Below are 20,709 nucleotides of genomic sequence, written 5' to 3' on the forward strand. Positions count from 1 at the left end.
ATCTAAATTATCTATATGCCGACACTTTGACCCAGTTACTGAAAGAGGATCTCACAGCAGAGCCTCAGACCAGACCAGCTCTCAGCAGCTCTATAGGAGCTTTACAGTATTCACCGTTCCCAGGGTGTGTTTAGCACCTGGCTTGAAACGAACAAATGACAGCTGATGCCCCGAGGGAGAAAACAACAAGTCGGACCGGCTGCACAGCTCAGAACCAGCATCAGCATCCAGACACACCAGCTTTTTGTTCTGCAGAAAGAACAGATCACTGACACGCTAACATGGATTCTGCTTTCTAGGGGTCAAACTTTGACATTGTTTTTGAATCAGAAGATCAGCGATGAGAGGAGCCTCATACTCAGGAGCATGTGGATGTTAAACCGAGATATAAACAGGGACATGATCTCAGAGGATTTAAAGCTTTTTTAATCTCTTGGATGAGCTTAAAGATGGATCCAGAATCATGTTTTGCAGGAAAATAAAGGAACGTCTGTAGGTTTTCTTTGCAGGAGTGTTCTCTGGATTCAATGTTGGGATTTTTGAAGGGCTATGAACATGATGGAGCCGACATGAGCAGGTTTTTTTCTGTATTTTTGTTGATGAGACAAACTTTCTGGTCATGAGTCTGGGTCTGCAGGTGATGCTCATGATGACGGCCCTCCTGGACTTCACAAACTGTAAGTTATGATTGAAACACTCAGACTGCATAGGTACAAACAATTCAGTTCAGGTTTCTGAGAAACAGGCTAAAAACAGACATGAGTTCCTCTTTTGCTCACTTAAGACCATGTGCAGAGCAATCTTGAAACCCATCTGCAATCATCGTCTGATAGATGCTCTTTACCTTTGGGAGCGAGGATTACTTTTTCTTATGTTCTACTGAAGACATTGGCTTTAACATCTACAACATAAAGGTAGTCATATCTCTTTTTTTGCCCTGGGGCAGCACCGTTTATCTGATTAGTCCACAGTAATAATAATAATAACAGCTCGGACTTATGTAGCACCTTTCATGAGACCCAAGGTCGCTTTACAGAAGAGTGGAAAACAAGAAATAACACAAAAATACAATACAATACAAAATACAAACACTTAATTCAGTGTGTGTAGGGGGCAGGTTTATGAGAGACTGTAAGCTGTGGTGAACAGGTGTTGCTTGAGGAGTTTTTTTAAACGTGTCCGAGGATTGAGCATTGCTGATGTTTTCAGGGAGTTCCAGGGGATGGGGGCTGTAGTCCTGAACGCTCTGTCTTCATAGGTGTGAAGTTTGGTGGTGGGAACTCTGAGAAGGCCAGCGTCTGTGGACCAGAGGCTCAGAGAGGTACTGAGGGGCAAGGGCATGAAGGGATTTGTAAGCGAGGAGGAGGATTTTGTATTTTTATTCAGAATGTAACTGGGAGCCAGTGAAGGTGGATGAGGGTAGGGGTGATGTGCTGCCAGGGCCTAGTGCGGGTGACAGGTGACAGGTGACAAGTCCTGCTGGGAAAGGAAATCAGAATCTCCATAAATCATCTAAACAGATGGAAGCATGAAGGTCTCTAAAATCTTGTAGATAGCTGACAGCCTTGACTCCGGACTTGATAAGACATTGACTGTGGAAACTGAAAACACTGGACTTCAAGCTTCTTGGATCCTGTCCGTCTCTGATCTTCCTCCAAACTCTGGGACCTTGATTTTGCAACTGAAATGCTTAATCGGTCCAGGTCTTTTTTTCCTTAGCCCAGGTTAGATACTGATGATGTCTCTAGTTCAGGAGTGGGTCCACACTAAGAACACGACACTTGTAGTCCATTTCCTGGACCTCTTGGCTGCTCTTGATCCACTGACTCCAGCCTCAGTTCACTCCTTGTGAAGCTCCCCTAAGTCCTTGAATCTGCTTTGTTTGACAACCTTCTGCAGGCTGAGCTCATCCCTGTTGCTTTTGTTCCTTTTTTTTTTTTTTTAAACCACAACATTCGCTCCCAGTCATCTTTCCATGAATCTGCTTTGATACAGCCTTTGAGAACAGCCTGCTCTGTCAGCAGGGACCTTCTGTGGCTTACCCCCCTTGTGGAGGGTGTCAATGATTGTCCTCTGGACATGAGTCAAGCCAGCAGTCTTCCCCGTGATTGTGGTTGTGTGTACTGAACCAGGCTCCGGAAACCTTTGCAAATTGGGCTTTCCCACAATGTTCTAATATCTTAAGATAGTCCATCAATCCATTCGTTATACTGCTTATCCTGTTGGGGGTCACTGGTCTGGGGAGCTGGAGCCTATCCCAGATGTCGGGTGGGTGAGAGGTGAGGCACACCCTGGACTGGTCGCCAGTCAATCAACCAGGCGCTCTCACTCCTACGCTCAATTTAGAGTCACCAGTTAACCTAACCAGCATGTTTTTGGTGGTGGGAGGAAGCCAGAGTACCCAGAGAGAACCCACGAATGCACGGGGAGAACATGAAAACTCCATGCAGAAGTGCCCCAACCAGGAAGCAAACCAGGAATCTTCTCGCTGTGAGGCGATAGTGCTAACCCCTGTGTCACCGTGCAGCCCAATTTTGAGATAGTGGATTTCTAATCTAATGAGCTGTAAGGCGTGATCATTAAGGTTAAAAAACAAAGGTCTTGAGATATTTCACTATGTAAGAGATGAATCTGGACTTTATGGACGTTTCACTTATTGAATAAAATCACAGGAAAAAGTTAACATTTTAATGACTTTTTGTGATGTACCTGTAGCCAGTCTCCACTTCTGAAACATCATTTCATAACCAAAGTTATCTTGAGACCCTTTATAAAGGCGAGAAGTCTGAACTATATTCTGTATTTTAATTATAAAGACCCAACATGAATCCATGATCAGCTCAGGACTGATCAACTATTAGCAAAGTTAAAGGGACGATGAAAAACTTCCTCTTAAGGCCGTATTAGACAAGCTGTTAAAATGTTGGCAGCAATTTCAAAATTTCAAAATGACCAAGACTGAATTGCACAGTAAACAGGTCAATGTGTTCCTTTCTCTCCAAGTCTGCTATCGGTAATAACAGCAACAAACAGCGATTGTACTCACTTTGCAAAGCGTCATTAGCCGGGTTTCCGTCACAGTTTTTTGCAAAATAAAAGACAAAGTACAAAATTTTGACAAAGTACAACGTCACTTTGAATGTGTTTCCATTGACGAGTGTTTCGGGAATGAGCCTCGTAATTCTCGTAAAATCTCATCTCGTGAGTGTCCGCTGCAAGGAAGCTGGACTCTCGAAGCCTGTTACGTGTTGGTACGGTTATGATTACATCTACAGTGGCTGTCTTGATCATTTTGAACAAAAGGCGAAGGTAATGGAGGATAGTTCAGAGGCAAAGTCTGTATGTATGGCAAAAGCCATGAATAAGGGTACAAGTATGATGTTAAGTCCACATGGGTGCACACGTACCATGCCATATTGTCTTGGAGTGAACTGGTCATGTGACACCGTACGTCACATCCTGAGACCTGTTAATGCAGAAAAAGTGTTTCCATTGCACTTTTGGGATATATAACTATATCAAAACATCTGAAAAACCTCCTCATGAGAGCATAAACACTTTTTGCTCATTTCTAAAGGTAGTGGAAACGCAGCTACTGTCGGCCTGTTCCAGTTTGAACACACTCTATGTGTTGCATTGGATCGACAGTTTGTCCTCAGCCCAACGCTGCAGCAGTTCATCATTTAACAGCTCAAACAACTGTTTAAAGCTGCTGAGACTCAGTGGGTAGAGCAGGTACTTTCTCTCCATGTTTCCTGTCTCTTCAGATGTCCCATTCAAAAAAACCCCACCAAAATAACCTTAAAAAAGTGGGCTGTGGTGTTAAACTAGGTCAGAGAAGCAGCTGTAAAATCTGTGGCCTTGTAAACTCACCAGTAACACCGCTAAAGTGAAGTTAAATTGATCATAAACACGCTAGTTCTGTCACTTTTTTCACAATTTAAGTCCATAATTGTCACTTTGCTTGAGTTTTTATTGTGAATGCCCATATTAGGAAATTCCACCTCTTACTCCTCAAATTAATGCTGATTGGTCTAATTACTGTCTGACCAGGAACAAACGTGACAGACTGAAACTTGTAGGACAGATCTGCCTGATTACACGCGTGGAATCTGGTCACACCTGCCAAGTTTAGATAATCATCTTATTTCATGAAAGCACGTAGTGCTTGTTAGAGGAAAATCTGCTGATGCGGGAAGATTGTACACATGCTGTTGTGACATGGTGATCACTGGGTTTCTGTCGTATCATTATGGATTAGTCATAATCTTATGTCTGTTATTACGCTGTTTCGTTTGTCTATGCTGCCATACTGAATGTTACAGTAGCTTGATGCTAATGCTAAAAGCAATTACTCACCAGACTGCTGATGTAATTCTCGTCAGCACTTCTCTTTCCTCAGTTTGTAAGTTGTGCTACTTCAACCACAGCTTCCTCCAGACGTACATTAATGCATGTATTCATTGTTCCATCAGATGTTTGGACGTTGCCGGCACCCAGCGGAGTCACCATGGACTCTGTTAACATGAAGCACATCTTGAAGTGGCGCCCCCTGCAGGCTCTCTGTGACACTGCAGTCCTGTACTCCGTACAGTTTCAGGGGTGAGTCACACATGAAAAATAACAATTCTTAAAATCTTTCAAATCTAAACACAAATGTAAGGATTCTTTAACACTGCTTAAACAGATAGAACTGTTTCATTTACAAGGATTAGTAAACACAAGGAAAACATCAGCTGAAAAAGTTGTTCTGAGGAAAGGCATTTCACCCTCTTTCTTGGATGGAAATTCAATAGAGACACTTAGAAAAAAAAATTTGGTCTATTTAGAGGGTATGTAGGGTGGCTTTTATCAAATTTGACCATTAATTTGGCAGTTAAGAGGGCTCTTCCTTAGTTTGGTCTGGGTAAAGTTCACTTAAGGGGCGATTTGTTACCTTTTGTCATTACACATGAATTTGAGTTGTTTTCATTGGCAAAATTCCAACATAATAGGCCAACAGAGAAAAAAATATTTTTTAAAATCTGTGATTTTTCATTTAAAAACTCAACTCTGATTTACGAGAAAAAAAAAAGAAAAAAATGACCTTAAAAGCTGTAAGCATACATGAATGAAAATGTTGGATTTTGGAGACTATAAAGCCAAAAGCTGAAAATCTAAAAACTGTTTTCAGTTTGATTTCTTGTAATTTTTTTACTATACACTGTTGTAAATTTCGGATTTTAAAAAAGGACATCTTTGAGCTTCTAGTGTCAAAATGTAAGACTTTTTAAACAATTTTCTTGTAAATTACCTGCTTTTCAAACTCTTCTGAGTTTGATTTCTTGTAAATATGTGATTTTATAATGGAGTCTCTTCATTTTTCATCTTTTAGGTTGGTCCAAATACACTATGTTTCTAATCATGGTTTAAAAACAGATGTTTGATCATATAATTTTGACACGTAGACAGGGTCCCGTACCCTCTGAGATCTTTAGCCAGACCCACCAGTTAAGAACCACTGATTTAGAGGGAACTTAAGGGTCACTTTCACAAATTTGTCAATTTATATGGAACTTAAGAGAGCTTGATGTCAATTTTGTCTATTAAGATGGCTATTAAGAGGCATTAGGCCAATGTTGTGTTTTGAGAGGGCACTTCTGAAGGCTCTTTGTCTAATTTGTCCTTTCATAGAGCACTTCAGAGGGCTCTTTGTTGGTTTTGTCTAAGTAAAGGGCAATATTTAGGGCACTTTGTAAAATTTTCTCTCTTAAGAAGCTTCAAGGGGTACTTTTGTTAAATTTTGTCTAGTGAGAGGGCACCAAAGAGGGAACTTATTCTGTTTATCCACCATCAGGGCTTACCAGAGAGCACTTTGTGCTGAGTCCACCTTTGATTTTGGTAAGAATGTGTGGCACTGCCACCATGACAGACAGGGAAACACTGGCTGTTATACTAAAGACTGCCATACAATGAATTGTGAACTGCTTTTGGAAGTTGCCGTTCTGTTTTCTTTGTGCTCACTACATCATCCTCAGCCACAGGCTGTGGGCTCTGTTGTCTGAGCTCCAAATTAACATGGTGATGGTCCCAGTAGAGACCAGGTGTGATGTTGAGCTCCAGACACCCCCACTGTTTTGAATGGAGGTCTCAGTTTAACGAACATATCTCTCCAAATGGCCTGTTTAGTTAACGGCAAACAGGAATTTTGGTTTCATGGATAAATCTCTCTTAATGAGGAAGAAAAGCTGTTATTAATGGCTTCTTTTAATGCTTCAAGCTAATCAGTATTCAAGGATTGCTGGCAATGAGCATTAGGAAGTCCACTTTTACCAGCTTTTCTCCATCATTAAAAGAAATTCTCAAAGCCAAAATGGTTGATTAGTAAATACACCTTGGATTGAAAAAGGTTTGTTTTAAAGATAAAGGAGGGGTTTAGTGTATCTTGTGTGCTGCTGAAGTGGTGTATGAAGATTTAGTTTCACTGACTGTAAAGACGAGTCAGCTCTGGTCAGGTGTCACGGTGCAGATGTTCATCTGCCTGAAATATGTACATGACACGTGTAACTCAATCCAGCAGGTCATTCTACCCACTAATCAGTGCATCTATTATGATTCAAAGAAATCATGCATCTAAGAACACAGAAAATAATGACACATCTTCACTAATGAAGATGATTCACAGGTGTGTCAAAGCGCTGAGACGTCATCAGAGGCTTTGTTCTTGGACTTAATCAGAACAGCCGTGAACCACAGAGAAGGACATTTGAGTCACTCTGGGCTGTGGGGAATGTTCCTGTGGCTGTTTTAAAGTCAACAAGTGAGCGAGTGTTGTGATCTCATCCCAAGTCTTTTAGTTGTTAGCCAGACTGGTAGCTTGGTTCTACTGCAGGCATGTCTGTCTGTCTGCTGGTTTACCACTAGAAATCTGAAATATCTCAACAACCATGTGATGGACTGCTTCAGATATTCAAGTTTACCTCAGGGGAAGATTCATTACATTGGTAATCCTCTGGCTTCTTATTCTATAGGAGTGTGGTGAGAAGGAATGGGGAAATAAAACAATTTAGTAAAGTATTGCTATATATTTTAGACAAGTTTAATCATATATTTTGAGGATGGATCATTCTGAGCAGTAGAGTCTGGTCAGTAGAGGACGCACCAGAGCACCGCCCCACCACTCTCAGTAAGGAGAATGACAGACCAGATTCAGTTCCCTGGGCAAAAAAACCCTTTAAATACTTGTCTGAAATGTACAAGCCCAATTTCAAAAAAGTTGGGCCGCTTTGTGAAATGTACATTAAAACAGAATGCAATGCAGTCATTTGCAAATCTCACCAGCCCATATACAATTCACAATTCACATTCTTCTCTCAGAAGTTAAGATGGGCAGAAGTTCACCAGTCTATAAAAAACGGTTTAAAAAGTGTGGAAGAATTTAAAAAAAAATGTTTTGACTTTGAATATCCCACCATCTACTGTTCATGATGTCATCCAAAGATTCGGCGAATCCGGAGAATTCTCTGTGCATACAGGATAAGGTCAAAGGTTAATATTGCATGTTTGTGATCTTTGGGTCCTCAGGCAACACTGCATGAAAAACAGGCATGATTTGGTACCTGAAATCATTGCATGGGCTCAGAACACTTCCAGAAATTATTGCCAGTTTGCAATGCCATCAGAAAATGGAAGTTAAAGCTGTGCCATGCAGAGAAGAAGCCATATGTGAACACAATCCAGAAACACGACCATCTTCTGTGCGCCAAAGTTAATTCAAAACAGACTTTGGCAAAATGGAAAACTGTTCTGTGGTCACATGAATCAAAGTTTGAAAATCTTTTTGGAAACCACTGACACCACATCCTACAGACTAAACAGAAAAGGGACCATCCAGATTGTTAACATTTCACAGTTTTAAAGCCTGCATCTCTGATGGTATGGTGCTGCATTAGTGCCTATGGCAGTTAACACATCTGGAAAGGAACTATCAATGCTGGAAAGTACATAGAGGTTTTCAGGAACATATGTTCCCATCCAGACAATGTCTCTTTCAGGGATGGCCTTGACTATTATAACAAGACAATGCTAAACCACATACAATACCGTCACAACAGCATGGCTTCACGGGAAAAGAGTTAAAGTGCTAAACTGGCCTGCCTGCAGTCCAGCACTGTTAATTTCGTCAACTAAACTATGTCTGAAAATGTTCGTAGACAGCCGTTTTTTCCATGACGAAGACTAGACTAAGACTAGCTAAAAATAGATCTTTGGTAACTAAAACTGACAAAAGATAGATTTAGTTTTCATCAAAAATGGCTAAAACTAGACTAAAATGTGATATAGTTTTTGTCTGACATTAAAGATCCAGGTCCACTGTGGATTAGAGATTTAGGTAAGAGAATGAATGCTTAGACTACAAGGAAAGACTAAAATGTGAGGACTTTAAATGGACAAAAAGTCCATAGTTTTCATCGACTAAAACTATACTAAAACTTAAAAGGGTAGAAATGACTAAAATGGTACTAAAACTAAAAGACAAACTACACACCAGTCACACATCCATCTGGAAAACCACTCATAGACAGTGTTTGGGAAAGGGCAGAGCCTTTGAAAAAAAACCTCGGAGGGTGATTGGATGAAGGTTCTGTCCGTCACATCTTTACAGGCCAATCAGAGCAACAAAACACGTGACGCCGGAGCCCCAAAACAAGCTGTACCCCTACCGAGTACTAAACTCCATAGGGAACTTCATAATGCAAATCATGGTGACTGTAGACATGTCAGTACACAACTTTTGTCATTTTTGAAAAGAAAACAACTCACTTCTGTTCTTTGTTCTTCTTTTAACAAAGAAATTTGGTCAAATTCTGATCAAACTTACGCTTTAGCAGCATCCACGCTAATACCCTCTGCCATAATTGCACCGGCCTCTTCGCCCTGCTTGCTTACGTCATGACTCTTCCTCACCCAAACGTCCTGCCCCTCATCGCTGATTGGTCCTATCACTTTCTAACCGGGCCCAAACAGTTCAGATGGGAGCTGTGCAAGATGGATTCACAAGTGAGAAACAGGGAAACGAAGGTTAAGAAAAGACGTGATTGAAGGACTAACACTAAAATGAAAGAAAGGTGTCAAAATTAACACTGCTGTCCAGACTTTTCACCAATAGAAACGTTTGGCACATCATAAACAAAATATGCAACAAAGAGGACAGCTGAGCAGGTAGAATCCTACATCAGACAAGAATGGGACAACATTCCACTCCCAAAACTCCTGCAACTAGTCCTCTTACTTTACAGACTGTTGTCAGAGGAGAGGGGAGGCTACACGATGGTCAACATGGCCCTGTCCCTACTTTTTTGAGATGTGTTGCTGCCATAGAATAAAAAAAAGCTAATATTTTTCATGAAATGGTAGAAGTTCTCTTGGAATTAGGGTTGCAAACTACATAATGAAAGTTTGACAGGCAGCCATTTTCATTGTTCACTATCAGTGGAGCCAGTTAGTAAACTAAACGTTTCCCAAAGCCAATCGGGAGTGGAGCAAAAACATCTTTTCCACCCAGAAAAGCTTTCAGTGTGGCTTTTTGCTCTCTTTGTAATAAAGAAATGTCCAGTTCTGATAAAAATGCTGCTACAGCTGCATCCATGCAAATCCTTTCACAAGTAGCAGCCATTGCTCACAAACTTGTAATCGCTTTAGCATAGCTATGCACATAGCAACTACCCCATTGGCAATATTTTCAAGGTTAAATATGTGCATCAATGATGCAGACTAATTGCTCCAACTGCATTAGAGGAGAGCATAATCATAAGGCAGTTAACACTTTCTCCCACAATCTGAAAACCCTTAGTTTAAGAAATGCATGTCAGTATGAATGAATAGTGCTAAACCAATAGGGCTTAATTTGACAGCAGGAATCCAGCTTCTGTTGGTAGACAGCATAGCTTCAGCGTCTTTGTTTGTGGAAGAATGCAGGGTGTAGCTCCGGAGAACTACTGTGACTGATGTCTGATGGAACTGAGCTTACACAACAAACATCAGCAGCCTGTTGCACCAGCTAAGCGTACATTCTGCTTTAAATTATGGTGTAAAGTCAACACTAAACCCTACGTTGAAACTAGATAAGTTATAACTTAAGTTGTGTAATTGTTCGGTGTACCACAGAGACGTAAAGTTGATCTTGACCTGTAGAGATTTACATCCAAACTATCCAAAATAATGTCACAGATATGACGTTTTCTCTCACTTTAACCAATTACTGAAAAGCATTTTTTAACCCCATGTTTGCTATGGGCGCTAACGGCCAAAAATAACATATGGCAACTACCTTAATTCTCAAACAGCACTGTGAATGAAAAACATGACAAGGCATTTTGCATATGTGAGTATTGTGAAGCCTACAGCGTAAACTTCAGTAAGTAAGAACTTACATTCAAACAAGGCTACCTTTGAACTTATGCACAGCTGGTGCAACCCATAGCTGGATGACATGTTACACAAAAACAGCAACTCAACAGAAGCACACATGAAAACAGGACTTTGTTAAAGCTGTGTTTATGTCTTTGTCCATTAGGGAGTTTGAGCTGACGGTGCTGAACGACAGCTGGGTGGATGCTCTGGAGTGTCAGCTGACTCCTCATACAGCCTGCGACCTGACCTATGACCTGGGCTCAGACTCAGACTACAACATCCGGATCAGAGCTGTGTGTGGATCAAAGAAGTCACCCTGGAAAAGACTCGACCATCCTTTCAACCGCAGAGACAGTAAGAGCCAATCAGGAGCAGGGTTTCATCTCATAACAGGTTTACACTACGTACACTATGTATGTTGACGGTACAAGGCACGCTGTCAAAATCACATTGTGCTGAGTGCTTTTGGGTGTGACTACATACATTTTTCATTTTATATGGTACACAATCAGAGCTTGATGAAGACAAGCAAACACATGAGTGCAACTTATATAATGTGAGTGAAGTGAGGCTCAGAGCCAAGATGTTTGTGCTCAGACGTGATCATGAAGCAATGTTTGACATGTAGAGAGTTTAAGGCCCCATTTACACTCAAAGAATCCATTAGATATGCCCATATGGTTTTAAGTTTCAAAAAAGTTCCCATTTAGACCACAACTCTTTGATAGCGTTCAGCATGCACACAGGACTGCAGAAACATCTATACTGTAATATACATGCTAGGCTAGTAAATGTTGGTGTGACTTTGTGATGAAACAACAGCATGCATTTGCACATTCTCATCCCTCTTTATTGCATAAGATGAGAAGAGTACTAGAATACTAGACTGAAGTGAAATGACAGCAGGAGGGTCCCTGGTCCGCTGGTTAGGGCCTTTCTGTGTGGAGTTTGCATGTTCTCCCCATGCATGCATTGGAAAGAAACATTCTGGTTAGGTTAAGTGATGATCCTACATTGGTGTGAGTGGGAGCATGCCTGTTTGTCAGCCCTACAACTGACTGGCAACCAGTCCAGGGTGTGCCCCGCCTCTCGCCATATGACAGCTGGGATAGGCTCCAGCCCCCTGCAATATCAGCAGTATAGAAAAAGGATGGATCGATGAAATTCAACAATTAATCTGAATAAATAAGAATATTTAAATGGAAGTAAATATGCTGACCATAAATCTACTCAACTGCAGTAATGTGAGTAAATCTAATTAGTTATTTTCCACCCCCTGCATGATCTAAAAATCTCAGGTCCCAGACCGACCCTGAAACCACTCGAGATATTCCACCTCTTTATCTCAGGAGAAGTATGTGAACGTGCTTGCTCATCCAGTATATTACTGAAAGATGACTGAAGGATTGAGTGTGAATGCGTTTTATTCGCAGCAGATCTGACGGCCCCTGAGATGACGGTGACGGCGGTCGGTGGTGCTCTTCAGGTGACGTTCGACAAGCTTCCTTTCACTGCTGTCGTCACGGTGAAGGTGTGGAAGAGAGGTGAAGAGCAGCAGGTCAGAGTTAACATCATGTCTTTATTTCCTTGGGTCTGCTACTTATTCATGTTCTTTCCAAATTTGATCGTGGTTATTATTTTTTTTTCTTCTAATTTTTCCCCATTGTTTTCATTGTTTTCTGGTCCTTTCATTTTTATTCCTCTGTTTTGTTCATGTACTTTTCCTGATATTTTCTTTTCTCTTGTCTCTGCCAAATTCTCACTGATTTGCCCAAATCATGGTCACTCTTTCTTTTGCATGCAACTGCCTTTTCTTGTTATAACAGTAAAATGTCTTCTTTAATCTGTGGTACAAATATTTGAACAAAGTCTTGTCTAGTGGAGATATTCTGCAGTATATTATTTTATTTCCTCACCTCAGATGTTCCCTCTTTCTCTCTGTGTGTGTTTCAGGCCGATGTGTACAAGATGCCATCAGAGCAGAAGGTGCTGCACGTCACCGCCCTGCAGGAGGGAGCAGAGTACTGCGTCAGAGCTCAGACTACACTGTACCCAGAGCTTCACAGCAGCAGCACTGACGCACAGTGTGTGTCTATCACAGGTACAGGTCTACAGGAAAACACACATATTTACACTTTTTTCTCCTGTTATGGTTAGTATAATCAGTTTAATAGTTTAATTGTCCTCACCCTAAAAACAACCTCATGCTTTTTATGTTAAAAATATCTGTTTTTTAATCCATATTTCCAAATTTTATCAACTAAAGCCAGAGCTTTCAAAAATCACCCACATTTCTGGTCTTTCTGAACATTTGAAGAACACTACTAAGACTATACTCAAGCAATTTTACAATCATAAAACAGTCACTAAAAACAAATTTGCCATTGCAGCATAAATGTCACTTTCCAAAAAGATATCCTATCAAAAATGCTCATGATGTAGCCTGTAGCCTTCCCCAGATCTGTACCTGTCAACACTCCTGTCTCTGAGCTCTGCAGGCAGTTCCTTTGACCTCATGTTTTTTTTTTTTTTTTTTTTTTTTTGTCTGATATCATTGCTAGGTGTGTGCCTTTCGAGATCATGTCCATTCAGTTTAACTTAGCACAGGTGGAGTCCAATCAAGGTGTAGAAACATCTCAGCAAAGATCAGGAGAAATGGGAGGAACCTGGGCTACATTTACAGTGTTTTGCAAACAATCTGAATACCTATGCCAGTGTGGTATTTATCAGTTTTTTGTTTTTGATAAATTTGCATAAAAAAAGAAAAATAGAAATTCTGTTTTCACGCTATGGTGAGGTACTACATTTGGATTAAAGAGAATAAAAAATGATTTTTTTTTTCAAATGCAGCATCATGCTGCAATACTACACAAATGAAAAAGAAAGAGGGTCTGAATACTTTCTGAACGTGTCTGAACCTGTACGTGTCCAGCTCTGCTATGAGCATCCTCACAGAAATGCATGTCTCTACCACACATGTGCATGCTGCAGATTTAACTGAATAGAGTGAATTCAAATTAAGAACAAAACCCTTTCCGTGACTGGCCTGCAGGTCCCGGCGCTGCTTGGATGAAGCCGACCACAGTGACGGTGACGGTCATCATCACGGCGGGTCTTCTGTTCGCCGTCTTCTGGTCCGTCGTTCACTGCCGAGCAGAAAGCTGTCGGACGTATTTCCAGAAAGAACCTCTGCCCCCATCACTGGTCAGTTTCCTCTTTTATCAACATCACATTTTAAATATCAAAACAGAATCAGAACTTAAATGTGCGTCCTTTGTTTAAATCACTGAAATGCTCAGAATAAAGCAGTGTGCACAAAACATTTAACATTTAAAGAATAAAATTTGCTTGCAGACTACAGCCAACTCCTTCTGTTTAATTCAAGCATTAAAACTAATAATCTAAAAGACTTTAATCACTCCTTTTTCATGTTGTTAAATCCAGGATTACCCTCACTTTACCTCTGTTGTTATTAATTCAGGTTGTTTGTTCAGCTGTATGTTTGCATTTTACATTCCTTTTTGTCAGATCACGCAAGTGGCAATGACTCATTGGGCCTTATCATGAGTAAGAAACACAAACAGAACCAGTCAGTGCACAGGCTTCATGCTGCAGGAGCTGCATTAGTGAATAGAGCTGTCAATCATGTGGCACACCCCTAGTTAAGTAACTTATTAAAGCTTAACTTCACAGAAAGGGAACAATTGAACATCAATCAGCATTATAAGAATAATCGATTCAATGCATACAAATGTTTGGATGACATGTATTTTAATTTTATATTTTGACCCATGCCCCATCTGTTAACATAAAGAAGGAAAGGGTTGAGGCCAAATATTATGCACTTTGACAATTAAAACTTCAAATATATGGAATAGGGCCAACACATGCTCCCTCCTTTGGTGTGTGGCCTACTTTGTGGTCACATGGGCTCTTGCTATTGGTCAAATTTGACCACCTGTCATATTTGTCTCAAAGACCATCCAGCACCATGAAGTGCCTTAATGCGGACTCTTTCATTTTCAGTCAGCTCTCCACGTTTTACTATCTTGATCAGGAATGAGGGATTTCAAACTGAATTCACCCAAATTTGAGCCGGCTCACTGGGCTTCTCTGAGAAGTCAGAAATGAATCAAGCATAACATTCAACCACTAAAACTCATTTTTCTCTTCAGGAATGCAAGTAAATAACTATGATTTGACATATTAATTAAGAAATAATAATGTGCTTTACTATTTTTTTCTGTTTTTTTGTAAATCAGTAAATTTGAAAATTCATAGATAACAATAATAATAATATTTTAGCATTAAAAATATCATTTTGGTTAAAGAGCTTCTACATATTGGTGTATTAACCATTGCAGAAACATAAAAAAAAGATTTTGGTACTTACAAAAGCTGTTAATTTAGGGCAGCTGTGGCATAAACCTTACTCTGGTTAGGGTTAGGGTGGTCTAATAATTTTGTTAAGCTCTGTACATGTCATGTAACATCACAGGTTGATCAAAAGCTGTGGATAATAAAAAGCCGTCTTAATGGGGGTCAGCAAAGGAGTGAATCCCAGGGATCTAACCATGGGCCACTTCTATCTAGACTTTATATAAATATGATATTAAAAAAACTGACTAGTAAAATTCATCTTTATGCTGATGATACGATACTGTACTCCATCAGCCCTGTTACAGCCACGAACTGAGTGAATGTAAAGGAAATCTTTTGATTTAGTTTTTAATGACATGAAAGACTATCCTTCCTCTGTTGCAGAAAAATGACTGGGACATTCAAATCCCCATGAGTCCTCAGGAGGTGGAGCTTTGTGAGCCGATCCACATGGTTAGCCTCGACTCTTAGCTTTGGCAGACTTCGAAAACTCTGAGCTGATCTGCAGGACCATAAAGCTGAACCTTCATTTTCTAGAGGATATCTGGAATAGAGACACAGAGACGGAGTTTCTGAGGTCAAGGCCTTCAAGGAATTCATTTGGGGTTTACAACTGTCATTTGAAGAAAAAATGCTTGCTTCAAGAGTGAGTTTTGTTTACATGAAGTTGACAAGCTGTTCAGTGTGGATGAAGGATCTCTTATTCACCAATACAGGAACTCTGGTGACATATTTATTTGACGGTAAATCCATGAAGAGAAAAGATGGAAGACATTTGAAAATCATAAACAATGTACTTTGAAGCCATTTCTCAAAGCCAAGGAAGGATCCTGGAACGGCCATTTTTGAAGGATACTGTCATCGACTGCCTTCCAAGAAGATGCTGTCCCATGTCTAATCCTCTGCTCACAGGACTAACCAACAGTTCAATGTTTTCCTTCTCTTTAAGTAACACAAAAAAGCACAGTATCAAGAGGAATCCAGGTTCTCAAGTGTTCAGTACACTTTTAAATGTCAGTATTGCCCCTTTTCTGCTGTCTATATTTTATATTTTTTTGGCATTAAAGTCAATATAAATGGGTAAAAGCAGCGCCATATAATAGGATTATATTACATTATTATGTATCATATATAACATGATTATATATGATATGATAGCATGTTAGATGACAGCAGGTAAAAGTTAAACAATGCTGTCAGTAGCATCTCCACTTTAGATTTCCCTGCTGCCGGGCAGATGGGTACAACTATTCCAGTGATGTTATCATGCACTCTCAAAGTCTGTCCCCGATGTTTGATTAAAGACCCTGTAAAGTGATTAAAAAATCTTTATTTATGTTTGCTGTATGACAGGCCACTGTGTAATGAACCACCAGGCCAAATTTCAGACATGAAAAACATCTCTAAGTTTATGAAATTATGAAAAATGAGGCAGTAAAATCTGCTCTGGTGGTGTGGGCGTGTCCATTCAATGAGCTGAAGCCACGCCCACTCACAAGAAATACGATCCTCTCAGATTAGAGCAGCTGCCTGGCTCTGTGCCAGAGCAGAGATAGAAGTTGAGGGTTAAATTTACTGTTTTCTGGCACAAATCTCCGTTATGATACTCTTAATGACCTGTAGGCCACCATGGCTGAGAGATTTGGGAAATTTACCTCACAATGAAAAATAACACAGCATGTATCAGGCTGTTAACTCTTAATAAAAGCAGCGACATCAGCTAACAACAGACTTTACTGAGACGAACTGCTTGGTGATTTTACACAACTGTAGCATGAGAGGGGGCGGGGTCTTGAAAGGATCCTTCAGAGAAAGGATTCTGGACTCCTGGACTATGAGAAGGACCAACTGAGTACTTATTTTAAGTGACATTTGATCCTGAAGTATTGATGTTTTACTAAAAGTGTTTTTCCGGGAACAAATCAAACTTTTTTTGTCATGCTGAACTGTTATGTGTTACTGTTTTTGATGCTTTCTCAGGTGTTTTTTTAATCCTGTTGAAGAAAGGAAGTTAACCTATGTCTAAAATATGAAGGTCACACTTTGTTAAGATAACCAGTGTTATTAAATTCAGTGAGTATTTATATCAAAATCTGTTTCCCATTGTTCTCATTAAAATGACTGGGCATTATTTATTCTTACTGTCATACAAAAACAGTCAACTATTAAATGAATAATACATCTGAGAACTGAGTAGCTTTGAATACACCATAGGTATATAAAATATGAAATAATTGCAATTCTTTTATGGTTACACTATTTGACATTTCAGCTTATTTTAGTCTAAATTTTTGACAAAAAATGTAAAAACTGTATTTTAAAGAACCTAAAACCAACCAAAATAACAAACTTTACATTCTAACAAACCAAATGCATGCTTTAAAAACAAGTTTTTGGGAAATGTTTTTTTTTTTTTTTTCATCTTGCCATCCCTTGTTTGTCACTGACCTGAAAATGAAACAAAAACACTTTTAAATCCAAATGTGTGGAATTCCAAAATGCAATAAAAATGGGAGATTAATCCCAATTGATGGTGATCACTAGTTTTTAACTAATAATTCACCAAAGTAGTTTTATTTTTGGTTTAGAAAAGAAAGTTCCCAAGTTACACACACTTATAATTTTCATGCTAAGTTTGTATTTCCTTTTAGGGAAACATTTTTATGATAATGGAGTTTTTTTCACAAAAATTATTTTTTTAATTGTCTCCTCAAAGGAATATTTTTCCTTTGTGGTTTTTGTGGCAGTCTAAGTATTTAAATATGTCCTCACTTAAAACAGCAGCTACAGTATTAAACTGTTTAATATCACGTTGTGATTTGAGCTGTAAACTTCCTCTAATATTTTGCTCTTGATTTGTTCAAAGTGGATAAATGATTTTTTTAAATGACATTAAATAAGACAAAACAGATTTTATCCTATAAAATGATCCAACAAATAGCATCACAATGACACATCAAATGATTGATTTTAATCAGGTGTGAGGATCTTTCATTTAGTATGCATACGGCGCCCCCTGTGGACAAGAAAAGAGTACAACATTTTAAAAGCCGTGCATAATTTTCCTTGTATCATTTGTGTATTTCCTTACATTAGTATTAGGGCTTAAGGACTGACAAAATAACAATCAGACAAAGCTAAAGGTGTATTTGACTGTCTGATCAGACTGTCTCTGTCAAACTGAATAAACGGCTCCATCTTGTGGCCAGAGATGTCATTAACCAACATCACATACCTCGTGTGCATTTGAACCATGTTAGATGAGTTAGATCTCAACTTTTAAAATGTCATTAATACACTGAGACAGGCAGAGACGGAGTTACACATGTTATCAGTTAAATATGAAAAAAGTGCTAAACTGGCTTTTTAAAACACAAAAAACAACGCATTGCCATTTAGTTGCCACCAGTGTTTTCTGATTTATTGCCATTCAAGCATGGAGCTTGTTTTTGTCACACTGTCTGAATGTTTAAATTTGCTAATAATTAAAAAAAAAAAGATTGAGGTCCATAATTTGTGTTTTTTTTTTCAAAAACATAATCACTTGCTTTATTGCACCTTTCAGCACACTTTGGTTAAGCCACTTAAATTAGTCTAATGCTGCTTAATGTCTCATTTCACTTTAAAGACTCAGACAGCTCAGGGGACAAGTCAGAAGCCACATCTTATATTCTCAATTTTTTTACTCTCCCCTTATTTCATTTTCAAGCCATACACTGCTTTCCACATTATTAAGCAAATGACGATTTTCTCTTATTTTCCAAAATATTAATGCAAATGACAGTCAGAGTATTTTTCAAGTCATCAGCCATTAGAGAATAATTCAAATGTTTTTAAACAAACTTCATAATGATACCCATTATTTTTTCAAAAATAAAAACCTCAATATGCACTGTTCCACATTATTACGACAGGGTTTTAAACATTTTATAGGTTGTAAAGAACAGAAAATGGTCATTTGTTGAATTTACAGCATTAGGAGGTCATATTTACTGAAATCAAAGCTATTTCAATCAAAAACATCTTAACAGGACAAGTTCCATGTTAACATAGGAGCCCTTCTTTGATATCACCTTCACCATTCTTGCATCCATTGAAATTGTGAGTTTTTGGAGAGTTTCTGCTTGAATTTCTTTGCAGGATGTCAGAATATCCTCTCAGAGCTGCTGTTTTGATGTGAACTGCCTCCCAGCCTCATAGATCTTTAGCTTGAGGATGCTCCAAAGGTTCTCAGTAGAGTTGAGGTCAGGGGAGGATGAGGGCCACACCATGAGTTTCTCTCCTTTTATGCCCATAACAGCCAATGACACAGAGGGATTCTCTGCAGCATTAGATGGAGCATTGTCCTGCATGAAGATCATTTTACTACAGAAGGCACTGTTTGTCTTTTTTACCATGGCAGAAAGTGGTCAGTCAGACACTCTATATACTTTGTGAGGTCTCTCCGAATGAATCCGGCCCAGAACATGACTCCGCCCCCTCCTTGCTGACGTCACAGCCTCGTTGGGACATGGTGGCCATCCACCAACCTTCCACTACTCCTCCATCTGGACCATCCAGGGTTGCGCGGCACTCATCAGTAAACAAGACTGTTTGAAAATGAGTCTTCCTGTATTTCTGGGCCCACTGCAACCGTTTCTGCTTGTGAGCACTGGTTAGGGGGGGCCGAATAATGGTTATCATTATGAAGTTTGTTCAAAAACATTTGAATTATGCTCTAACAGCTGATGACTTGAAAAACACTCTGACTGTCATTTGCATTAATATTTCAGAAAATAAGAGAAAAATGTCATCTGCTTAATAATGTGGAAAGTGGTGTATTTCCCTTTTCCGTGGTTAAGTTCCTATCCACTGGCCTTCTCTATCAATAAAGGCATAAAAAGTTAATATTTAAGTAAAAAATATCTCTAAAAAACAGTTTTTAATCCAAAAAGGTAGAATTGAAGAATGTGATACAAGGGTGTGATTAATTGCAATGAAAAAATCCTGAGATTAAAGATTTTATAGTCTGATGAACTCTTTCCAGCTGTGCAGCAGAAAAATTGAAGGTTTCAGATGAAACAACACTCTTCATAATCCCCACCTTCTTTGACTCCTGATCCAATCACAGCAGTTCTTCAGCTCTTACAAATGTCAAAGCTAGGTAAGCTAAGTGCTCTCATCCAATGAACATTAATATAAATTAATATAAATATCATATGATCATCTGATTAACATCATAATGAGTCTCAACATTTCTTTGGAAGCTGGCTCTTTCTTTCCAGGAACCAGACTCAACAAAAACACTCCATATATCTAATTTTTGACCCATGAACTTGACTCTACCCGGCATGATCGCTGCCCTAAATGTTGATCTAAAATCACAACCTGGAGGGAGTTGTGTGTGTGAGTGCTTGTTATGTGGATGTGTGTGCTTGAAGGATGTGTGGTTCTGCTGTGGATGTGCTGACTGACACCATTTTCATATTCTTTTGATATCAATCTACACAATAATTATTAATGATAATATGCATCATATGAACCATACATTTCCTGTATGATTCAATATGTATATGCTTGAAATATTAGATATCTTAAGGATGGAGTATTTCATGTCTTACTTTTATGTAGTTTTATTTGTTAAAGCTTGTGAGAGAAGTCTGCTAAATTTAACTTGATATTGATTTTTACCCTGTGTGCAAATTTGAAATAATCCAATAGAAGTGTCTTCTTTAATCATCACACTCATGTCATTTTATGTATCAAAGAGTTGAATTAACATTTTTACAGCTAGTTTTCAAAATATCATGATCAGCCCTGCTTCAAAAATATCATTATTCTCTGCATTTTCCTTGATAACTTAGACAGTAAACTCATACTGTTGTATGGTGTGTAGGGTATGTATTTTATCCTAGTGCATTTGCAAATAGGGAAATTATCCAGCATTATAACAATTAT

The 20,709-nt window shown here is 39.1% G+C and overlaps 1 protein-coding gene across 1 annotated transcript; it reads left to right on the forward strand.

The window, feature by feature from the left end:
• Window positions 1–619: 619 nt before the first annotated feature.
• Window positions 620–15,243, forward strand: crfb16 (cytokine receptor family member B16). The gene is made up of 8 exons (XM_041802970.1): window positions 620–677; window positions 1,259–1,321; window positions 4,476–4,602; window positions 10,556–10,746; window positions 11,826–11,950; window positions 12,346–12,493; window positions 13,445–13,596; window positions 15,157–15,243. Exons 1-8 carry the CDS (start codon window positions 620–622, stop codon window positions 15,241–15,243), a joined length of 951 nt encoding a protein of 316 aa, XP_041658904.1.
• Window positions 15,244–20,709: the final 5,466 nt, after the last annotated feature.

Source organism: Cheilinus undulatus, linkage group 13 (genome assembly GCF_018320785.1).
Source record: "Cheilinus undulatus linkage group 13, ASM1832078v1, whole genome shotgun sequence".
Classification (NCBI taxonomy): Eukaryota; Metazoa; Chordata; class Actinopteri; order Labriformes; family Labridae; genus Cheilinus; species Cheilinus undulatus.